General features: G+C 33.7%; 1 protein-coding gene across 1 annotated transcript; it reads left to right on the top strand.

Moving 5' to 3' along the window:
- Positions 1 to 7,761: 7,761 nt before the first annotated feature.
- On the top strand, positions 7,762 to 16,749 carry LOC143223444 (uncharacterized). Its single transcript, XM_076451444.1, has 4 exons — positions 7,762 to 7,915; positions 10,208 to 10,327; positions 14,817 to 14,967; positions 15,223 to 16,749. The coding sequence occupies exons 2-4, from the start codon at positions 10,301 to 10,303 to the stop codon at positions 15,540 to 15,542; spliced, it is 498 nt and encodes a 165-aa protein (XP_076307559.1). The 5' UTR covers positions 7,762 to 7,915; positions 10,208 to 10,300; the 3' UTR covers positions 15,543 to 16,749.
- The last annotated feature ends 1,690 nt before the right edge of the window (positions 16,750 to 18,439 follow it).

The raw sequence follows: 18,439 nt of genomic DNA on the forward strand, positions 1-18,439 counted from the left end.
TTCAAAACATTTAATCTCAGAGTTTCAACAACGCATTTTCATTCTTTACGCAGAGAAAAAAATTATCCAAATCAATCCTCTTCAAATCCATTTATTCCTCGGCTCACTATATAAAAAAACTAAATTTAATAATTTAGAAAATCGTTAAAGATACAGACTATCGAACGCCACCTAAGCATGCGATTCATTTTTATCACAATCTTTTGATAATCACGGTATTATCATACGATATTTTGCGTGAAGAACAGCTGGTTTGGGAAAAAAACGTTTGGGTTTTACTTTCTCTGAATTTCTATCGTAAGAAAATGAGTCTGAAATCGATTTATATATTCTCTGGCATGCATAATAACTTTGATATTTTGAATGATCCGGCTGTGTTAATTAACAGAGGAAAATGTTCTATTCATGTTGTTTATTGTATCCATAAACAATTTCTAACAAAACGTTCTTTCTATCACCAGAGGGTTTGTTTAATGTATCACTTTGAACAAGCGCGTAAGGCGTGCGACTCGTAATCCGAGGGTCGCGGGTTCGCGCCCGAGTCGCCCTACACATGCTGGCCCTCCCAGCTGTGGGGACGTATAATGTGACGGTCAATCCCACTATTCGTTGGTAAAAGAGTAACCCAAGAGTTGGCGGTGGGTGGTGATGACTAGCTGCTAGGGACGGCTAGCACAGATAGCCCTCGAGTAGCTTTGTGCGAAATTCCAAAACAAACAAACAAACAATGAAAACACTTGTAATACAGATATCAAAAAACTGTTAGTAATATAAGAATGAAATTATATTAATTATTTCACTTTTACGCAGAAAATACGTTCAAATCACAAATAAATAAATACAAAGCCGTAACGATAAACACGAAAATTATCCAGATATTTGTGTATTGTGTTATAAAATATGTACATATACATTTCATTTGTGGAGACCACTAAAATGTTAGTTCTGTCCAGAATGTACGAAGACTAAGACGTAAACAGGAAATTTAAAGACGTTTTAAAACGTACCATCAGTATTTACATAACTACTACCAACAGAAAGCAAGAGGCGTAGAATCGCTACGTAAACACGACTTCCTCTTATGCATTTTAAAATTCTAATAATATCCTTGCGAGTTGGTCAGCAGCTTAGATTCCACGGTAGGAGTCAAAGGGAGCTTCAAGAAGCGATTCAGTTTCTTACTTTCGCAAACTTCAACTCCTAATTTAAGAATTAAGAAAAATCGTCGAGATGTAAGATAAGTTTTCAATTCGGAATAAAATAGTTTAATTTCTCCTCTGGCCAGGTGGTTGAGGCATTCGACTGGTAATCCGAGGGTTGCGGGTTCGAATCTCCGTCACACCAAACATGCTCGCCCTTTCATCCGTGGGGCCGTTATAATGTGACGGTCAATCCCACTATTCGTTGGTAAAAGAGTAGCCCAAGAGTTGGCGGTGGGTGGTGAAATGGCTGAAATGGCGAGCATGTTTGGTGGGAAAGGGATACAACCTTCAACCCTCAAATTACGAGTTGAATGCTTTAACCACCTGGCCATGTCCAGAGACTGAATATGAGTTTCAAGTAACAACATAATTAGAAGCATAAGTAATAAAGACAGCTAATCTGAAGTGCAACAGAGAAGAATTCAGAAAGAGACGAGTGGTTCAAACCAAAGATCAATCATTATGATTGCCTATGAAAGTTGCTAGAAGCAAGACTACCTACTAAGGGCGAGCGTGTTTGGTGTGACTGGGATTCAAACCTGCGACCCCCGGATTACTAGTCGAGTGCCGTAACCATCAGGCCATGTCGAGCCTCGGATTAGAGGAAAGGCAGCTACTCAACATCACCCATCGCTAATTCTTGAGATACTCTTTAAGTAAAGAATATTTGGATAAATTGTTACATTATAATGCCCCAGGACTGAAAAAGTGAAAATGTTCGGTAAAGAACTCATAAGAAAAAATAAAATGTACGAAATCGCTCATTCTTCATGTAAAATGAATAGATAACTCCAGCAATAACACCATGTAACACAAATTTTGTTCCTGGATAGTATGTGTTATTTCTTAATTGCTTATGTTGTAAAAGTACAGAAAATGGGCATTATTCCCTTCAAACTTTGCTTTTGTTACCTGGATAATGAAATTTAGAAATTAACCTATTCTTTATGTAAAAACGGGCAAATTTGCACATATTCATTTACATAAGGTCTGAATAAAACAACATATGAATCAAGATTTACATGTATTTATACTAAAGTTATTCAAAAATGAACAAAAATGTTTAGAAGTAAATAGTGTTTCAGAATTGCGACTGTAATGTAAAACACTTTCACGTATCAGCCCTCAAATATTGTCTCTCATCATGTTTTCGTTGTACGCTCCTTGGTAGCGGTGTTCAAAGTCCAGTATATCTTGGTGGAAGCTCTCGCCTTGCTTCTCTGAGTATCCTCCCATGTTCTCCTTGAATTTATCATGTTTTCGCTTCCAGATCACAAAAGGAAAGTTTGAAGAGAAAAATAGGTCTTTTCCATTTACTTTAGGCATAAGCAATTGGGAAATAACTGCGCAGGAACAAGAAAAAGTGAAAATTTTGTTACATAGTGCTATCAATGGATTATTTGGAGTATTAACTGTACTTTTTTTAACATTTAACCAATGCGGTATTATGAATCCTTCTCAATTTTACAAAAGTAAGTTGGATTAAGAAGTCTTAGTATAAAACGATAACACCCTGAAAAAGAGGGGCCACCCTTCGTAAAAGATGCTATTATGAATCCTGTAACCCACAAAGCCGTGAGCCCACAAGTAATTTGGTGTATAAGCAATTGAGAAAAACTAAAAGTGTTTAAAGTTGCGACAGGTGAATATTGACTCTAACGTACTTCTAGGGCTAATACTTTAAACAACATATTACTGTCGAATGATTTGTTAAAGTTTTCTCAATTAATTTCATTAGAAAGGAAACGACAGTCATCAAAGAAAAGGAAGATTACATTAAAAAACACCACCAATGTTAATTACTGTCAATATTTCAAAAGAGGATTCTATAATTGAATTGTTTTGATCTCATCCAGGGTTACTGTTTTAAAACAAGAGAAGTTTCTCAGAGACAAAGGATATATCGGTTCTTTTACATGTATGTTTTTCTTTCCAGAAACTAGCGAAGAAAACACCAAGTGAAATCTCATTTGTAGAAGTTAAAAAACAAAACAAAAAAACTTGGGATCTATTTCAAAATGAGCGACACGCGCATTTATTAAGATGGTTGTTAGGTGTATTTAAAAACCAGTCTTGTGTACTGCCATACAGAATCTCTTTACCTTTATCTCTTTATCTCAGAAGTGAATACCAAGAGTATGATAAAACTTGTCCTATATACTGTCACACGGAATTTGATATTCTGTGTATTTCTGAGGAGTGGACAGTAAGAATCCTTCAGAACTTGGCTTTTATATTGTCATACGAAATCTGATAACTCGTGTATTTTTCATAAGAGGATATGAGAAATATTTTAAAACGTGTCTTGTATGTTGTGCATTATTCAGTTTGACACAGAAAATGTTGGCAAACCCTAACAAGAAAAACTGCATTTCAAGACTGTTTTACTTGCGTCAGCATCTCAGTGATTAAGTTACACATTTTAATCTAAAGATCACCCAACTGAAACCACAGTTGTAAGCTAATATGGCTTCCTTTACAACTATACACAAGCACACTTGAACTTAACGTCATGGTAGAGCTTAAATATTATTATATCCACGTTATTCACAGTAAAGAAAAACCAGAAGTACAAAGATAAACTAGCAAATGCTATATTATTGGGTAGTAATTAGTGTTATTACTTCTTAGTAAGGATAATTTACTTTTGTTGAATTTTGCGAGAAGCTAAAGGAGGGCTATCTGAGTCAGCCATCTCCACTTTTAATATAATAGACTGAAAGGAAGACAGCTAATCACCACCACTCATCGCTAATTTTTGGGCTACTTTTCATCAACAAATAGTAGGATTAAATGTTATATTATAAGGCCCCGCGGCTGAAAGAGCGAGCATGTTTGCTGACGGGTTTTAATACCGTGACACACAGATTATGATTGTTTGTTTGTTTCTGAATTTCGCACAAAGCTACTCGAGGGCTATCTGTGCTAGCTGTCCCTAATTTAGCAGTGTAAGACTAGAGGGAAGGCAGCTAGTCATCACCACCCACCGCCAACTCTTGGGCTATTATTTTACCAACGAATAATGGGATTGACCTTACAATTATAACGTCTCCACGGCTGAAAGGATGAGTATGTTTGGTGCGTCGGGGATTCGAACCCGTCACCCTCAGATTACGAGTCGAGCGCCTTAACCACCTGGCCATGTCTGGTTCTGATCATTTTTGAATTTCGTGCAAAACTACACGAGGGTCAGTTGCGCTAGTCATCCCTAGTTTACTAGCAAAAGACTAGATGGAAGGCAGCTAGGCATTACCGCTTATCGCTAACTTCTTTTACGAAGAAATAGCGGTATTAATCAATACATTATAACGCTTCCAAGGGAGGAAAGGCGAGCATGTTTGGTGAAACGTGGATTTGAATCCACAACCTTCAGATTGCGAATTGAGCTCCCTACCTACCTGGTCATGGTAGATCATCGCTAAGTAGAGAAGTAATTCCAATAAAATGATATGAATGAAAGATAGTTTATAGTGCTGACTCGTTTTAAATTTCCATGTAAACAATGAAATCGCGAAAAAGCATTTTAATCACTTTAGTGGCCTCTAAAGAAGTTTAAAACAACATATAGAGACACACAAAAAGTATGTTAAATTAACAATGTATACCACTAATAGTTCTGGTACATAAAATATGGGTAGGTTACAAAGAGAGGTGACCCAGGGGACCACCACCAGCACTGGTTGAAAGGAGGTAGTTCCGCTAAAATAAAGGAATTTTTACTTCGTAGGGTAGGGTGATACCAATTAGTACTTATTAGTGACTGTAAGATAAAATTTTGTGAACCTTGGTCTTAGAAGTTTGGGTGAAGATCCCCACTCCTAGATAAACTTCTGCTGTTGTAAATGTAGCATTTCGTTGCATAACATGAATAACACAAGATAGTTAAATATACATTTAATAAACAAGAAAAAAGGTGTACTGTATAATTCATAATGGATAGCATTTTTTTTTTCCGTTTGATACAGATCTATTGGTTTATCGGCTCGGCACGGTCAGGTATTTACATGCTTGACTCGCAGTCTGAGGGTCACAGGTTCGAATCTCCGTCCCACCAAATATACTTGCCCTTTCAACCGCGGGGGAGCTATAACATGGCGGTCAATCCCACTATTCATTGGTAAAAGAGTAGTCCAAGAATTTGCAATGAGTGGTAATGCTTAGCTGCTTTCCCTTTCGCCTTTTACTGGCAAATTAAAGACGGCGAGCGCAGTTGGCGCTCATGTAGCTTTGCGCGAAATTCAAATAATCTACCGGTAGAGTTCAAAACAAACTAAACTATTGGTTTATTACTTACTTGAAATAAAGACTCCAGGAATTATAGTAATATCTAATCTGCTAAGGTTTATTACGTCTTGCACCATTCATTATTTTGAAATAATCACACTAATAAAAACTGCTACATAAAGAACCATGAAGAATTTTTTTAATTTTACGTAGTAGATCACGATAGACGATACGGGCATTGGCCTACTAGACTGAACGAGACCCGTATATATAGAGTTTGTCCAACTATAACCATTTGTGCTATCATTACTGAAATTAGAAAACATAGACACACCTGGAATATGTTCACCAGTTGTTTAAGTACAGTTTTTGTAAGGAAAGTAGCAGAGATTTTATGTTCGTTGGTGTGCTAATTAGTGATGAATACGGCTTTATTTTCCTTGACAAATAGATTTGATATTTTGTTAACTATATTTAATCATATGTCACTGGAAGATTCATTGATTTTTAATTTTTGTGGTTTTCTTAAGCTGAAATAAGGTTAGGTTACAAATGGATTAGCCTATCATTAACACTTCTACGAAAAGACGTTTCTAGTCCTGATTTCTCCAAGCCCGTTCCCCTGGCTGTGGATTCGCTAGATAGTAGATAGGGACAGTGGGAATCTCGTTAATCCATTCATTAATTGATTTAAATGGCAATTTCATTTAAGTACAAAATTATTAGCCTAATATTAATAACCTTTCAAGTTGCTCTGGGGCCTATTAGGCCCCACTTTTCGTAGGAGTGTTAAGCCTAAAAATATTAGATTGGGCATCTCATTAATTCCTGTAGGGTCTAAATTTTCCCTTTAGGCTGAAGATTTAATTGGCTTAACACTTCACTATATTAATGAGAGCTTGATTTACTCCTTGTAATTTATACGGTCAACATTAAACATTAGAAAGACGTGAAAATGTAGTCTAAAGTTAACATTAATAATCATGAACATAGCATAACATTAGGCTGAGTAAAGTGAATGTTGTCAGCCTGCGATTCAAGTTTGGTTATATTGAAACATCATAGCGTAATTTTTCTGTTATACGCATTGCGTTTCATCCCAATTTCAACGAGATTCTAGAAAAGTTATCGAAATTAAGAGAAAATTAGCTCCCCTTTTTTGTTGCTCAGATAGCACAAGTCATTAAAAAAAAATCGGTAAATATTACTATTTTCTGTGAATTGGATTTTAAGTGCCTTCATTTAAAGTACTGTACTTTATGCTGTCCAGAAATTTTGTCCATTCTAAAGAGACACTAAAGGCGCCACGAGAGAGGAAGGGGAGGAGTTGTTAGCTATGGACCGCTCAAAAACAGTTACCCAGTTAGCCAAACGCTAACGGCTAGACAAGGCCTCGGCCTGGCATGGCCAAGCGCGTAAGGCGTGCGACTCGTAATCCGAGGGTCGCGGGTTCGCGCCCGCGTCGCGCTAAACATGCTCGCCCTCCCAGCCGTGGGGGCGTATAATGTGACGGTCAATCCCACTATTCGTTGGTAAAAGAGTAGCCCAAGAGTTGGCGGTGGGTGGTGATGACTAGCTGCCTTCCCTCTAGTCTTACACTGCTAAATTAGGGACGGCTAGCACAGATAGCCCTCGAGTAGCTTTGTGCGAAATTCAAAAACAAACAAACAAACAAAGACAAGGCCTATCGATTTAAATAACATGTTATATAATAAAGTCATATAAAAAATAAACACTAAATAGAAAGAAACATACAATAATTAAAACAAATATACAGCCAGGAGTTAGAAGTTCAATAATACCAAAAATCAACCAAATTCAACTTTTGAAAGACAGATTATAATCACATTACACTGTTTATTGAATTTCGCATAAATTACTTGAGAATTATCTGTGTTAACTGTCCCTAACTTAGAAGTTATAGACCAGAGGGAAGGCAGCTAATCAACACCATCCACCGCCAACTCTTGGACACTTCTTTACCAACCAAAGATGAACCTGACCATCACGTTATAACATCTCCACAATAGAAATGCCATGTTGCATAACAGATATATCTGACTGCTGATGGATATCACCTTTATAATTTGACTTATCATCATATTACATTGTCCTAAGACAACAAAACTAATTTATTTTGCGTTTAAGTTCCTGTTACTCATAGTTCTTATAATACGTTTTTTGGCAAATCGATTACTTCTTGCCACTCCACAATACGATAGCCGATTAAGCAATCTCGCTATCGATGATTCGGAAATGAAGAAAGTGCTTCTACCTCTGATTGGTGTCGTCATGGTTACTACTGCTCTGTAATGTACAGGTCATATAACTAGCTTTCGGATACAAAACTTGCTCTCGTTTTCATTTTCCGAAAAACACTAAAGCTCTTGGGTTTTACTTCTGGCACAGAATATTGTCTGTTGATTCAGAGCAGTGATATAAACTGTTTTCGATTTTTCTGGTCAGCAAATTTTTGTGCCAAATTTCAGGTAAGTTGGTTAACATACACATTAATATTTTACGAAAAGAATTTGTGCTTTCCTCACTGAAAAAATTGAACAAAAAGTTCAAAACTAGCTATATCTTTGTTTGGGGCTTGCAAAGGCTATTTTTGTTAGAAATTAAAAAAAAAGCACCATCCCTAAAATGAGGAGTTTATTTTACCTTTTGATAACTCCCCCATAACTATTCAAAAGAGACAAGCCCATCATTTTTGTTTATGAATGTGTGGAGCCTATAAAAAGTAGCTCTGTCCCAAATCCCATTTAAATTGGTCCAAATACAGTTGAATAATTGACCAAAAAACCCCAAATTGATGCTTTTTTTGTGAACTGTGACCCACCCTAAAAAAGATATTCAAAATAGGCAAATCCAACTTTTTTATTATGTCAATGTGTTGGATGCATAAAAGTTTATATTTGTGCACATTTTTATCTCAATTGCTATAAATATAATTTCACATGAGCCAAAAATACTGGGGTTGCTTCACTTTTAACCCCCCCCCCCAAAAAAAAAAAAAAAAAACAAACACAAACAAACCAAATTTCAACCTAATCTGTAGAGAAATGAAAGAATGGTGATTAATTGAAATTACTTGGAAGAAGAAAGAAGAGAAGAAAAAAACAAACAATAGAAAAACAACATGTCTCTTTGCAGAGTCCAGAACAATTCTTTCAATGGATGTAGGTACATAAATGTTTGATATGTATTTTGAATCAAGCATTTTTACTATTTCATCACATCTGAAATAACTGCAATAATACACAATTACAATATACTTGTTTTTATTCTACAATGTTTAGTTCAAATGTTGATAGACACAGACATTTTATTTTATACAGCAAGATCTGATGCAACATACTGGTAATGTAGTGCTTGGGCATTATAATGATACCCATTTCAACAACCCTTGGGTTCATGTAATACACTTAGCCTGTTTTTGTAGCTATATAACAGCTTCTACATTGGAAATCTTCTCAATACAGACATAGGTACCATGAATAACAGTCATATTCTGACTGTCTTTAAAGAAGCAGCCTTGTGTGACATGGAAGGAAAGCCTCTCATGATGTGTAGTCAGGAGAATTCTACTAATATTCCTTATTTCTCTTCCATCTAAACATGCTGTATAGGACTGTTATGGATGTGGCTTGCATTAGCTTGAAGAATAGCTGAGTAAGGCGTGTTCAAAGTGAGTACTTACATCTGTCAATCACGTGGCATCCTGATGTAACAGCCATTTGAAATTCCTGTGAAGTTATAATAATCAGTACTATCTAAAGTCACAGAATTGTCTGAATCTATGCCTCGCAACTAATGATGAATCTTTTGCACCAATTAGCATCAGCTGAGAGTTTATTCTATTAAAATGTGTTATATCACATGTAAAGAATATATATATATATTCTGTATGGAAGTTAAGGAATAAATAATTAGTGATCAACAAACAGCTTGTTCTTTAACTTTTGAATAGCAGCATATTTTCTGTACAGACATCTTATTCTAGTTACATAGATGCTTGTGTACTCTTACTGACAACTATATAGTACTGTGTTTCATATTATTGTAAAACAAATATATGCTACAAGTGGTATTTGTTTAATTACTCAAATTTGTATGCTTTCTGTGCATTTTTTACCTTTAATGGATACCCCTTCCCACTCTAAGTTCCTAGCTGTTTACACATTATCTTATAAAATGCTAACCTTCCTCTGTGGCAAATGATGCTTCATATTGACACTTTCCTTCCACAGTCTGCTTCCCATTCTACCACAGATCCTTCATAGTATTCAAATTCTCTTTCCATCAAATCATTGTCTTTTTGATATGGTTAAACAAAGTAATGGTTTTGTATCTTCCATGTATAAGCATATTGAACACTACTGAGGGAAGCCTTTGTGGATATAAAACCTATACTTTGATGGCTTTCACACACTTCTACCAGAGAGCTACCATCTCAACAAATATGCTCACTCTTTTGGCCATTGGGCTTACAAAGTCAGTCCCTCTATTTATTGGCAAAAGAGCAGCCCATAAGTTGGTGGTGATGACTAACTGCCTTCCTTCTAGTCTTTCACTGCTAAATGTGGGATGACTGACATAGATAGCCCTAATGCAGCTTTGCACAAACTTCCAAACACATCAAAGCAAACCAGTTGTAAAGTTACCAAAATAATTTAAAAATTGTGAAATATATTTTTTCTTTAAATTTATCTCTTTTTGTAAAAAAACAAAACTGATTGTTTTTTCTTACTGTAACACAACATTTGTTTTATTCACAGCCTGTACATGAACACAAAGCTAATAGAAAAACTGAGCACCTGAAAAAAACCTCACCATCCAAACTTGGGGATAACCATCACTATGGTAAAAGAATGCACCATCAGCAGATGAGAGAGCAGGTAAAAATAAAGTTATCTCCAAAACAATGATCTTATTGGATTTGTTTTTACCATGAATAAACTGCAAACGTTTTCCATATTGGAATTATTTTCCTGTTTTAAACATACAATTATTGGAGAAGAACATTTAGCTAAAAGCATCAGTAGTTATGTTTTCAGTTTTGAAAAACCTACCAAACCAGAAGACATTTGTCAGAACAGATGTATAAATGTATGTGTGTTAACAAGTGCCTTTTATTGAAAGACTGGAAATTATATTATGTGTGCAAACATCATGCAATGTGTGAATGCCAAATTTGAACATCTTCCTTACCTGGAAATGATTTATACTACACTTTTAGGTAACACCCCAGTTCCACTTCCCATTCAGGGGTGTATCCACACTGTCTCATACCAGTGAAATTAGACCAACCCAGTAGAGAACTGATCTCCCTAGCAGTTTGGAACTGAGAAAGCAAGGGTATCCTGTTACTCCTCTCAAAGAAAAGGGTTAGAAAAGTTTGGGTTGTGGGGGACAGTGTAGAATTATTTGGGAATGATATGTACACTGAAGGAAGCTATTAAGTTGGAGGAGAAATTGGAGTAGTGGACATGGATAAAGAGAAGGGTGAATTGTGAGAAATAGCAGCAGGGTTTAAAAAGGATCTGTGTGCAAAAGAAACAATGGCTAATAATGGCTTTTGTATATTTAAATCAGTACTAATATGGTTAGTAGCAGTAGGTCTAATTATAATGTAGATGTTCTGTCAAGTAACATATTTTAGCCTTTAGCTTATGCAGATTATGAACTTGAGGGAAGGATAACAAAAGGAACAGATAAACATGTGAATTAAATGCATAAGAATGTTTTTGCTGTAGGATATTCTTTAGTACAATATGTGAGTATAACAGTCTGTGGGATGAATGGGGAGGAAAGAATTAAATTATACTATTCAGGGGCAAGGGTGAAGGCTATAATCAACAGAGTAAATGATATAGTAAAGGGTGCTAACAGTGATGCAGTCCTCGTAGTAGACTTAGGGCTTAATGATGTAGAGAAGGGTAGGTCAGAAGAGCTTAGTAAGTACAAATTATACTTTATTAAGTACAAAGCATTAATAAAAGTATTTAAAGAAAAGGGACATAATAGCTTAATTTTTTCTGAGATACTGCTAAGCCTTAAACCATTGGGATAAAATTATAAGTAGGTCATTAGGGGGCCACATGCTAGAGTTAAGTTAATACATGTAAGGAATAGCAAGTTGGCTGGTTAAATTTGTGGATTCAGTTAAGTGTGAAAAGAGAGTTTGTTTTTTTGGAATGGATAGTTAACATTTAATAGAGTAGAAGTTGGCTTGTTTGCAAGGGAAATTAACTCAACTGTAAGGGTAACTTTAAAGCAGGATTAGACAGTGGAGAGGGCCAAAATAATGAATAAAAAAATAAGTTGAAGAAAGGAGTATAGTGTGGGAACAAGAAACAAAGATAGCTTTGACGATAGGATAAATTGTTATTAATGTAATGCTAGAGCAATAAGAAATGAAACAAATGACTTCAAAGCAGTGATCAAAACAGATAACTATGATATAATGGGAACAGCTGAAACCTGGCAAAATATGGAAAATTTTGATGACAGAAATTTCATTAAAATACAAGGTTATAGGTTGTTTAAAAGGGATTAAGTACTATACTAATAAAAGAGAGAGGTGTGGCTTTCTGTGTGAAATGTGAGTTGCAGCTTGTTCAAGTTGAGGATATAAAGCTAATAGCAGTGAGATTGAATCTATTTAGGTTTCTGTTAATGGTTATGATAAAGATTTTAGTGGGAATTTGTTACCTACCACCAGATGAAAGTGATGAAATTAATGAGAAACTGATATAAAGAATTCAATTGTCAATAAAATTATAATTTCAAGAAATCTTAATTTTAGGCATATAAATTAAGAAATGTTAGAGTAAATTTCTGACAGAGAAAGATTTTTTTATAAACTGGTCCAGCTTATTTTCAACAGTTGGTTAACTTATAACAAAAAATAGTTATGGCACAGACTGGAGAATATCTTGGTGCAAGTGACCATTGGTCAATTATATTTGATATTTTGCTGCATATGTAGATATGAAATATTGAAATTTTGATTCCAAATTTCAAGAAAGCAAACTGTGAAGAGGTAAGACAAGAAATACCTGCTAGGAGTTGGCCAACTGATTTATAGGCTATCCTGATAAAATGTGTAAAATGTTTTAAAATTCTTGAATATTCAAGACAGGTATGTTTCTTACAGACAACAAGTGGTGGCTGCAAGAAAAAAACTACAGGTTAACTCACAATGGATACAAAGAATATAAGAAGTTTAAATTGACTACAATGATGGAAGACTTGGGTGATCATAGAAGATCAAGAGAGTTGGCCATATTAAAAATTATTAAATCAGAAATGTATATGAAAAAAGATTGATAATATAAGAATAAATAGTAAGGATTTATTCAAATACAATAAGGATAAGCAAAATATTAGAATGGGAGTAGGACCTTTGAGGGATGATACAAGGATAATATCTGATGATTACGAGATGACTGAGTTATTAAATTTTACTTTTTCTTAAGAAGACTTAAGAAATATTCTTCTCATCTTGAACAACTTCTAGATGGAAACAAGATAGAAAACAATGATCACATTAATTCTAAGTTTGTTACAAAAAACTGGGAAGTTTAACAGATGATAAAACTCCTGGACCAGATAATATTTACCTAAGGGTTTTGAAAGAGGTCAATGATTAAATGTCTGAGCCATTTACTACTATTTTTTCTAATTCCTTGAACAGTGGGCAGATTTCAGAAGATTGCAAGTTAGTTTATGTTACTCATGTTTTCATGAGATGTGATAAAAATTGTCCCAGTAATAGTAGTTCAAATAGTCTTAGATCAGTGATGGGAAACGTTTTTAAAAGTGTGATACAAAATACTTTGCAAAGCCATTTAACAAAATTTAAAATTTTGTTGGATACTGAGCATGGTTTTAGTTGGGAAAAATCATGTCTTTCTAATCTTTTAACATTCTATAAAGAGGTTACTGATAATGCAGAAAAAGGGTATGAGTGTGGATTTTGTACTTCTGGATTTTCAGAATGCATTTGATGAGATACCATATAAAAGGATTATCAAAAAGTTATCTCTTTAGATATGGGAGATAGGTTGGCTCATGGAATAGAAAACTGGCTTATGGAAATCACTCAAATTGGATTAACATCACAAGTGAGATACCTTAAGGCTCAGTATTAGGACCTTTGATCTGTTTAACTTACATTAATGACACTGATGAAGGAATGGGCAACAATTATTTTAATTTACTGGTAACAGTAAAATTTTCAGCATTGATTGCTGTAAGGAGAATGCTGTTGTTTCACAAAAGGATTTGAATTATTTGGCAAGTTGGGTGAATAAATGGCAATAAATCTAAGTTAATGCAAGTTGGTTATCATAACTTGAATTATGAGAAATTGATAAGAATAACATTAACAGTATTATGGAAGACAAATATATTTGCATATGGTTCATCAGGCTCTCGAGCCATCTAAGAAATGTGCTGTTGCTGGTAGCAGGGCAAATAGGATTTTAGATTTTATCTACAGAAACACTGAATACAAGTTTAAAGATGTTATATTGCCATTGGTTACACCATATTTACAGTACTGTGTCACTTATAAAGGACATTGAATTGTTGGAGTGGGTTCAGAGAAGAACTAATAAAATGATACCTGAAATGGAAAGAGTGTCATGAGAGGATAGTTAAGAACTTTGTACTTGTCTTCTCTTGAAAAAAAAAAAGTCAAAGGTAATCTGATTCAGGTATTAAGGATTATTAAGAGATCTGATAGTGTTGATGTGTCATGTTTTTTCTTATTTAATGATGAGAATAATAAGACTATTGGACACAATTATAAATTTTGGCAGGGTGAGAGTCTTCGTAAAGTAAGACAGCATTATTCTTTTAAAAGGGGTGGTTGGCCTTTGAAATGTGCTGCTTTCTGATGTGATAGATGAATTTTATTTAAGGGAAAGTTTGAAAAATATTTAAATGAGAAGGGCTGGCTTTGAGTTCCTTCAGTGTTTAATTTAGTAAATAGGATGGCCTAGATTGACCAAAAAAGTCCCTTGTTGTCCTTTAATCCCATGTTATTTATTTTGTTATCAGCTTTAAAAAATAGTTTACTTTTAATCATGTGTGTACTTTTGCTTTCTAGTTGATGGCTGAAACTTACTGACAATGAGCAAGTAAGTTCACTGAGGATTTAGCTAATTGTGAGAAACTTAAACATACACTATCTCAAACATCATTCTGTATTTTCACTGATACATTTTCTTTTTAACTCTACATAAGTACAAGTTTTATATTTTCAGATATCTCTCATCAAACTCAGTAATTTGGTAGGTATCAAAGTACTTTTATTTTGTTTAGGTTAGCATAATCAGTTAAAGATAAATTACAGGTATCAGTATCTTTTTGTTTCAGGTTAGCAGGTTTTCTGTAGAGGACCATGGCCTGAATTACAAAGATCATATTTCTTATCCAGTGAAACTAACTAGAAAAAAAGAAAGTGATGACTGTCTACCTATGATACTCAAAAAAGAAAACAATCATATTTCTAATGGACACCATAGATGTAGGTGTTTTAGTTTTTAATTAGGAAGTCTATAATAATAATTAAAACATAACAATAAATATTAGTTAGACAAACAACACATTGAAAGACATCTTCTAAAATGTCATTAAAGACTAAGTATTAAATGTATATTATGAAAAAGCTAAAATCAAATTAATAATTAATTTTCATATTTTATGTATAGATTAATGTTTCATAATCACAAAGGTCATATTTTCATTTTGTAAAAGTAAGTTCTGGTCACTATTATTCTAGCTAAGCCAAAAGGAACAAGAATGAACCTGGCAACCCAAAGCACTAATACTACTAAAAGGACACACCACCATCCGAACTACTTCAAACAAACCAAAATTCAAGATCATCATGTTGGTAAAATTCAAATTCCCAGAAGTAAAACCCTATTTAACAGTTTAAAAGGTTCCAGCAATGGTCTTCTTAGAAACAGAAAAATAACCAATCTTATGAAAACTGCATCAGGGCGAAAACTTCCTAAAAACAAAATCAAGAAACTAAAGAAGGTTGCTGAGAGAAAGAAATTAGTGCCAAAATGGAAAGTACAGTCTAATAACATATAAACGTGTTTGTTATCCACCTAATCTAGATGCCAGTAGACTTTAGCACTTAGAATTTTAGATAGAGACTTGACAAATGTTAAGAAACAGGTATAACCAACTGATAAGTTACTTGATTTTTGTATTTAACCAAAATGTAGTAAATTAATACAAAACAAAGATGTGTGTATAATAGTTTATTGATTTGTAAACCTTTGTGAAAAGAAATATTTTAAACATGTTATATCTCTCAAACTGTAGATACCTTGTCAACCTGAATGCATAAAACTTGATTAAATACATAGTTTTTTACTAGCATTAAAACATATTTACCAACATACGTATATAATGCAGAAATCTGTAAAGCAAATAATGTTAAACTTTCTGTGGATACAAAAATTAAGCCTTTGTAACTCAATCTTATTCAAAAAAAAAACTTGGAATTTTTGTCTGTCATTTTGTTTTGTAAATGTATTCAGAGTAAAGGGGCAGGCATTATCAAAGATAAAATTTAAATTAGTAATTTTTAGTAGTGTTTGTTTATTTCTTATTGTGCAAAGCAATATAATAGCTATCTACACTTCATCCACTAAAAGAAATCAAATTCCAGATTTTAGAACATATGTTAATGAAAGAACAAATATGTGCATGACTTGTACAAAGTACTAATTTGTTAAAAAAAGGTTTCGCACAATTAAGTTAATAATAAAAGAATACGTCTATGTACAAGATGTACAACGTACTAATTTCCAAAAAACTGTACAATAACTGAGCTACTAATGAAGGAACAAGTCTGTGTACATCTCTCACAGTGTATTTAGCTTGCTAAAAACTGTATAACAGTTAAGCTGTTGATGAAGAAATAGATCCATTTACAAAACATACAGTGTGCTAATTTCTAAAACTGTACAAAAATTAAGGTATTAATGAAGGAATAATCTCTATATAACTCATACAATGTACTAATTTGTATAAAAACAATTATACAGTAGTAAATCTATTACTTTGTAAATAGCTGTATGTTTATTTGGAAAAAAATTATATGCAAATATCATTTAAAATACACTTTAATTAGGTCTTTAAGTCATGTAAATAATTATGAAGAAAAACATGTAGAACTGTAGTCATCCAACAGGAATGATGAAGTTAAAAATGGATTATGTAACAGAGTTTCACTAAAATTCCTCTTCTGTTAAGTTATATACTTTGTAATAAAAACTTTACAGTTGAATTTAATCCTGTTATGTATTTTAACAGGACCTTTGTTTTAATACTTCTACAAAACTAGTCATTTTTATTGAAAGCAAATAAATCCAATCACATATTTCTAAGCAATAGAAATAAAAATTAAAAACAAAAGAAAAATAAATACAATAGCTGTATGTATCCTAATTATGTACGATTTTATAAAAAAATACACAAGTAATTGAAAACTCACTTGTAATATATTTGTCAAATGTGCAAAGAGTAATAGTTCCATTTGTACATGAAGAATTTTAAAATATCTTTTATATGAATATAATTTTTGGTTATGACTGATAAAATATTGAAAAAAGCATTTAATTTGAACTGAAACTATATGGTCATAAAATACAACATTAATAAGAATCTTTATTTTGTTCATTTTGCTTTGGATTTTCTCAATTATGCAAAAAGAAATGGGTAAGTATTTTTACTCAATGAATCATAAGAAAACCTTGGGTCTCCTAACATTTGTATGATGAATAAAAAACAGTTATGGTTCAAAATCTGAAGTTTATATAAACGTATAATCTACATTCAACTTTTTATTTTACAATTAATCAAAGTTAGTATGATGAAGTGAGAATTTAGTGTACACAGAAATATTATTATATTTCTTTAAATATTCATACATCTTACCAAGGAATGTTTGACAGTGATGTTGTTTTAGAAAGATATGTTACACATTCTGAGTTTGAAGTCATTTCTGATGCACTAAGTCCAAATGATGTTATGTAGAAACATGGAAATAAAATATGTCTGAACCTGTGTTGAAGATTAAGAGAAGCAATTAACAGGAAATGATTATGTTGTTCACACACACATACACTGCTGGCCAAAATCTTAAGGTCAATGAACAGAAAGAAAAAATAAGCGTTTTGCATTTTTAGACTCAACCACTTATTTGAGTAAAGCTTTGAAAGATGAAAATAAGAAATGAGAAAATAAAAATAAAAACTTTTTTGCACTTAACAGGGAAAATGTAACACTATGAAATTAGTCTAAATACTAGCTGGTCAAAAGTTTAAGACCATACTGAAACGAAGAGTTAATCAGTAAACATGTAACGAAATTTAGTCATTTGTGTTCAAGCATTAGCATTGTCAACATCTTCCACTGACATCTCTTGTGTGACATTGGGTAAAAACATGACAAAGGCTTAAAAGATGACAGAGTTTGAACATAGCAGAATTGTCGAGCTGCAAAAGCAAGGTCTCTCTCAACGTGCCATTGCTGGTGAGATTGCGAGTAGTAAAATTGCTGTTGCAAATTTCTTAAAAGACCTTGAGGGATACAGAATGAGAATTTCAAGTGGTCGACCCAAGAAAAGTTTGCTGGTGTTGAGCAGGAGGATTCGATGGGTTGTCCAGCAAGACACCAGATTAATGCTCTTACAGACACAGAATGACGCTCAAGAACAATAAGACGGCATCTACAAGAGAAAGGCTTTAAAAACCACAAACGTCTTCAAAGGCCCTGTCTCCTTCCACACCACGAAACAGCTCAGTTAAACTTTGCTGAGAAGAACTAAACATGGGACATAGAAAAGTGGACAAAGGTTTTGTTCTCTGATGAGAAAAAATTTAAGCTGGATGGCCCAGATGGCTTCCAACATTACTGGCAGGATAAGGATATCCCACCAGAGACACTTTCTACACGACACAGTGGAGGAGGTTCCA

This window comes from Tachypleus tridentatus, chromosome 8, assembly GCF_004210375.1.
Source record: "Tachypleus tridentatus isolate NWPU-2018 chromosome 8, ASM421037v1, whole genome shotgun sequence".
In the NCBI taxonomy this organism is placed as follows: Eukaryota; Metazoa; Arthropoda; class Merostomata; order Xiphosura; family Limulidae; genus Tachypleus; species Tachypleus tridentatus.